The 6416-nt window shown below is 35.9% G+C and overlaps 1 protein-coding gene across 1 annotated transcript; it reads right to left on the bottom strand.

Annotated features, from left to right (window-relative positions):
* Positions 1 to 1059: 1059 nt before the first annotated feature.
* LOC308643469 (uncharacterized protein) lies at positions 1060 to 5538 on the bottom strand (the record flags this gene model as incomplete). The annotated part of the gene is made up of 2 exons (XM_081283306.1): positions 1060 to 1536; positions 5457 to 5538. 2 exons carry the CDS (start codon positions 5536 to 5538, stop codon positions 1133 to 1135), a joined length of 486 nt encoding a protein of 161 aa, XP_081139432.1. The 3' UTR covers positions 1060 to 1132.
* Between the last annotated feature and the right edge of the window lie 878 nt (positions 5539 to 6416).

The raw sequence follows: 6416 nt of genomic DNA, 5'->3' as shown, positions 1-6416 counted from the left end.
CTTAAAGGAAAATGAGCAAGAAAGGAAAAAAAAATATCAGAAAGATGTGTCAGAAGGAGAATTTGGAGATTCTAAGTGTAAAAAAGGACACACTACTGCTAGTTTGAAGAAGCCATGTGGAAAAATGTGAGGAAGGAACGGATTTTGCAAAGAACCAGTGATTGTGGAATTGCAGCCAGAGGCCCAAATGAGAACTACTGTTCCAGGCAACAACTTGATTTCAGCCTTCTCAGACACTGAACAGAGAATCCAGTAACATTGTTCTTGGCTTCTATCCTGTGGTCATGGAGCTACTAAAAAAATGAGTATTATTTCAAGTTGCTAGATTAGTGTTAACAATTTTCACATAAGATTGATAACAATAAAATAACTAATAACAATAAAATCATTAAATAATTAGAAGTAATAAAGAATTGATACAAATTGCAATAATTAGCTGTGAGTTTTTAATTCTAGTGAAGACAGTCTTTTTTTTTTTTTTTTTTTTTTTGTTAGAACAACTCAGCAAAATAAAATTCCGGTTTATTGTTGGACAACATTGTTTCACACATACATCAAACAGGTTAAAAAAATAAACAACTTCAAAGACAAAAAAAAGGAAAAAAAAAAAACTTTATCTTTGGCCTTTTTAACCATCTCATAAAACCAATTACTTATAGTACAGCTAAAGTACATGCACAAAAAAAGTTACTGGAATACTTGAAATAAGATTGTTTGTTGTTGTTGTTGTTTTCTTCTTTGAGATTATAATGAACATGGTCACACCACAAGTAAAGTCAGAAGTAAGACAGAGAACACTCCAAAGGCTGGTTTGGTCATCCCAGATCATTAAAAATGGCTGACCCCTAACAATATGTACAAAAATATAAAATGTAAAAAAAAAAAAAAAATACAAACAAATTTTCCTTTTTTAAAGTACTTTTAAGAAAAAAAGCAGGGCCTTGTGGTTCTTTTTTCCTCCCCTGTTGCAAAATCATGCTGTGGTTTTGGTTGGGGGGTGAAGAGCGCGCATCATTTGCGGGTGGCACTGCCCATGGTGGGCCGGTGGGCGGACCTCTCTACTCAGAGGCGATCACGTTTAGATTCTGAGAGGCGAAGTGGAGGGTGAATAGCTCACGGTGGCCTTTTATTTTTAGTTTAGCTTTTCCTTTTTTGCTGTCCAGTCATCCTCCTCGGTCTTCTGCTTCTTGGTATCAACATCATCATCCTCATCATCTTCAGCTGCCCGTTTGCCCGTAGCTGCCTCGGCCTCCTCATCTTCACCTCCATCCTCTTCCTCACCATCAACTTCCTCCCCCTCCTCCTCTTCCTGACGACCCTCTTCCTCTTCTTCATCTACCTCATTGTCAGCCTCCTGCTCCCCACTTTCCTCATTAGCATTCCCATTAGCAGGGGCGACTCTTCCATTCTGTGCCTCCTCCACAACTTCCTTCTTCTCCTTTAAGTCCTTGGTGGTGATTTCAGAGCTAGTGTCCACGGCTGCTTCTGACAGGGTGGGGCACGCAGGTGATCCGATGCAGTGGGTTAAAAAGGAAACTAGAGTTCAGGGACTCTGGCGATAAAGCTGCAGGAGTCCCCGGAGGAGGAGGCCCGCAGCGGAGTTGGTTGCAGCGAGTGGGGAGCTGGACCCAGGAACAATGCAAAGATAGCTTTTCAGAGCAACCAGTGGGGGCTGAAGAGAGTCTTTTGACAAATTTCGCCTAATGGTATATCAATAATCTTCCGTGATACAGAAGAGAGATCTTTCTCTGAAAATTCGCAAGATTATGTATAAGAATGAGATCAAAGTCTGATAATTGGTCTGTGCTCAAGTGATAAGCATCTAGTAAGGTATCTGTCCAGCCACAAAAAGATTGTCTTATTACTACATCAGATCTATGTAATTCCAGATGACTGTATTTGGACAATGGTAATCCATTAGCCTGGCCACATTAATGAGAATAAATAGAACATTTACCCAGTGTGGCCCAAAGTGCCCTCATTAAATTGGAAAAATAACATTTATCTCAGTTTTAAAATGAAGGAAATATAAACTCCAAGAACTGTCATAAACCCTATTTTATTATTTGTGGAATAACAACCAGAACATATTGGCCTATATTGGTACTGAAAAATATTATTATAGTTATGGAAGCAAAGCTGATGAAGAGAAAATTGCTTGCACATCCTATGACTATTTAATCTTGTGCTCAAATATATTTCTAAAGATCAATGTGAGGTTTCACAAGATATCCCGTACCCTGATGGGACTATAAAAATATAGGAATACTGTGGCTGATGAGACAATGCATGTATGTACAGGGATATATTACCATAGAGATGATGCCATAACACTAGTAAAGGAAGTTGAGGTGTATGGATGGAAATCAAATATTAATTATGCCCAAGAGTAGGAAGGACTTCAGTTATGTGCTGGAGTTATGTAGAGGACTCCAGAAAGCACAGGTGGGAGAGTCTAGTAAGAAGGAAGGAAGGAAGGAAGGAAGGAAGGAAGGAAGGAAGGAAGGAAGGAAGGAAGGAAGAGTTTCATCTGGGAAAGTTCTCAGGGAAGAATTGGGGTTAGGTGCTGGGTTAGACTAATGAAGAGAGAAGTCAGATTGTGTGACATGGTGAATGGCTAGATGATGGCAGTCTAGTAAGACATATATTGCCGACTGGTCTTCATAGCATGTGGAAAATTCTGATGTGAGGGTTTGACCACACCAGTACAGGCAACCATGTGTTATAGGGGAGTAAGCAAATCTTTGTTCAGAGCACAGGACCAAGCAAAACACATCACAGCTTAAATGAAGATTGTGTCATTTAGTAGCTGCACATCTTTGGGAAAGCTACTTACATTTTCTTATCTACAATTATAAACCTGTGAAATGAAGAAAATGATAAAAAAAATGCTTTCCTTAGGTGTATGTGAAAAAGGTCAAGATGTACAGGATGCAAGCAACAGCAAGCTAAGAATCAAAACTAACAGATATATTTGTAAAAACACTTTCACGTTGTGATGTTTATAAAAATGGAAAGGCATTAAGAACTATAGTAAAAGTATTTTGAATATATACATTTTAAATGTTGTTTACAACATGTGCTATATACTGATATATCCAAGTTGTGAGTCATATACCAAAGTTTTGTTGAAAATATAACTGGTGTTGTTATAGAATCATTAAAGAGAAATACACTCAGGATGCTTTTGCCAAAGATTAATTGTAAAGAAAATCAGTATCTACTACCATAATTATTTATTCATACACTTCAATTGTTAAGAAGCAACAAAAAATTAAGAAAATCAGTATCTACTACCATAATTATTTATTCACACACTTCAATTGCTAAGAAGAAACAAACAATTATCTTTATTTGAAGTGGCAATCAATTTATCATTCAAACAACAGCACTTAAAAATAACAAATGTTCTAAAAACAATTAGCAGGTACTAATTTGCCTATTCAGGGATAAAATGGGAATATTTAGGCAAATAGTTATCCTATCTACAGAATCTTAAATGTCTGCTCATAATAACTTAATGGAGACAAGGAAAAGAAAATGAGTGCAACTCTGAATTTGGGCTTCAAGAAGTTTCAGTATCACCCCCATTCTCTAGTACATTCCACTTTCATTAAAAAAAAATTATAGGCCGGGGCTGGGGATATGGCTCAAGAGGTAACATGCTCACCTGGCATGTGAGGAGCACTGGGTTCAATCCTCAGCACCACCTAAAAATAAAATAAAGATGTGTCCACCAAAAACTGAAAAATAAATATTAAAAAATATTCTCTCTCTCTCTCTCTCTCTCTCTCTCTTTCTCTCTCTCTCTCTCTCTCTCTCTCTCTCTCTCTCTCTTTATCTCTCTCCTCTCTCTCTTTAAAAAAGAATTATAGGCCATGATTATCACTTTACATACAGAACAAATATTTTATTTTTAAAGTAAATGGAAGGCCAAGGGAAGAGGAGAGGATTTTGTGTGAAGACAGAAACTTGAGGACTTCTTCTCTAATTTTAAGCCTAGCCCTTCTACATCTCTCAAGATAAGCAACTTCTTCCTCCAGCAGTTCAGTACACTAGACCTACACTGTGTGTGAAAAGCCTCATTCTTGCTAGAATTTAACAAGAACAAGTGCAGGCATCCTCCACTCTTTCTATTATGAATGAAAATAAAACATTAAAGCCCCAGAATATCAAAAAGGAACTAATAACTGGTTAGTTGTGCCTTCAGATACCAAATTTCCTTAGTGCTCCAGGTCTCCTGGTGTCCTGTTATATTGGAGTGGTGGCTGTCTCTCCTCTTTGGCACTACCGAGAGGAAGGCATGAAGACTAACTAGGAGAGCCCACCTGGTATCAGGATAGGCAATAGTAACATCCATATCAGTACAGTTAACAGTAGATCACTGTCCTCTGTGTGTGCAAGCTACTACAAAACACAGTGTAAGACACCCAAACCAGGACCTAATTTCTAAGCAGTAGGCTAACTAAAATAATACATTTAAAAATAAATAAATATGAATCAAAAATTTTCTCCAGTTTGCAGCTGCACTTTGAGGGAATCACAAGGATTCCTTCCCTGTAGCTCCCCAACCTAGATTTAAAATCAATAAAGGTTACAAAGGAGTGTAAATGGGGATCAAACTATCACTAAGATGATATCAGAAGTCAAAATTTAGTTGTTCACCATTCTACTGCTGAACTCCCATATTAGAACAACTTTCCTGCACACACATAGACAACACAGGTTAATGACTAGACTCTGCCTGTGAGGGTCTGTCTCTTAAAACTTGTGGTTAACCAAAGTGTAAAAACTCCCAAAAGAAAAGAGGGTAGAGAGAGCTGAATTATACATGCCCAGTTATTTCCATTATTCAACAGTCAGGTACTCATTTCACCTGTATAATGAAAGAATAATGGGGCAGTGGGTTAAGAATGCTTAGGGAAAATTCATCATAAGAATGTAGAACATACATTCTCCCAGCCTCCCACTGCTGCTCCTACCCTAACATTTTGCAATTAGCAACCTAGAAATTGAAGCAATAAAATGTTCCATTCATAAAAGCCTAAAATAAGAAAGAATAAATTTAATAATAAATTCACAGTACTTGTAAGCTCTAATGAAAGATAAATAGTTAATCTGAAAAAATTATAGAACATGATAATTGGAATCAAATGTAAGTTTCTATTACATCATAATAAGTTCCACTGTAACAGTTTAAAATATTCATTTAGTATCTTACAGTCTCCCTGGTAGTCCTTCTTGCCTCCTACTCTGGTTCATGACAGTTTTCTGATTTCTGAGTAGGTAAGGGTCCAGAGAGACTTCACTTTGCTTTTAAGCAATAGGGCATTGAACTCTGGTCAGGGATTACAGACCTTGCAGTGCATTTATATTCAGAACCAAATCTTTCCAGAAGATTTCTCCAGTAAGATCAAGTCAGAAAACTGAGAATAAAAGCCCAGTTTTGGTCAAACCATTAAAGAGGATATTAACATCAATTATATCTGTAGCGCAGTAATACTGATATAAAACATCCACATACTGAATATCTTTCATCAGGACCCCAACAGATAGTAGAAGAAGGAACAATTGGTAACATCTCTGGTTGCTTCTACAATTAAAAGATCCAATTATTAGTTTTTAAAATATTTTTCCTATTCCTCAGTAAAGGAGAAACTAACATAATTAGGTTGAACCATGAAGGTGAGATAGAAACAAATGATATATACCTTCTGATAATTTGTTATCTCACTTAAACCATCACAAAAAAAGTACACTTAGATCATTCTGTATGCCACAAATAATTTGATATTTTTATTATGACTAAGATTTGTACAATTTAAATTTGAAATAGATTTATTCCAAATCTTCTTCTTAAAATGTTGTGTTATGTAAATTACTGGAGACTTAGAAATTCTATTTTAAATAAGTCTTTTATTATAAAACCTTAGATTTATCAAACAGTTGTGCAAATAGGGAAGCTTCCATATAAGCTTCACCTAGTTGTCCCTATTGGTAACTTTTATGCTATATACTATATTTGTCACAACTAATCAATCAGTACCAATAGATTATTAACTAAAGCCTGAACACTCTTCAGATCTTCCAAATGACTTCTAAAATATATGCTACATAGTTTATTTTGACAAATATATAGTGGTCACTACCCATCATTAAATTATCACCCAAAAGGGTTTAACTGCCTGAATAATCTTCTGTACCTTTTCTAAAAGTCAAATAAATGGTATCAAATCAGACTTTTCAGACTGATTTATGTATTTGTTAATATACAAACAAAATTCACATGTAATTTTGAGGCTTCTTGGATGATTTTTTTTTTTTATTACTGAACAGTAGTCATTTATTTTAATATCCTACATTGTTGATTCATCTATGGGAAATCATTACTTAATTTCTCCAATTTTGGGTGATTA

This window comes from Spermophilus citellus (genome assembly GCF_964194105.1).
Source record: "Spermophilus citellus genome assembly, chromosome: 3".
Taxonomy (NCBI): Eukaryota; Metazoa; Chordata; class Mammalia; order Rodentia; family Sciuridae; genus Spermophilus; species Spermophilus citellus.
Note: the sequence above shows the minus strand (reverse complement) of the source record. Positions and strands in the feature narration are given on the sequence as shown.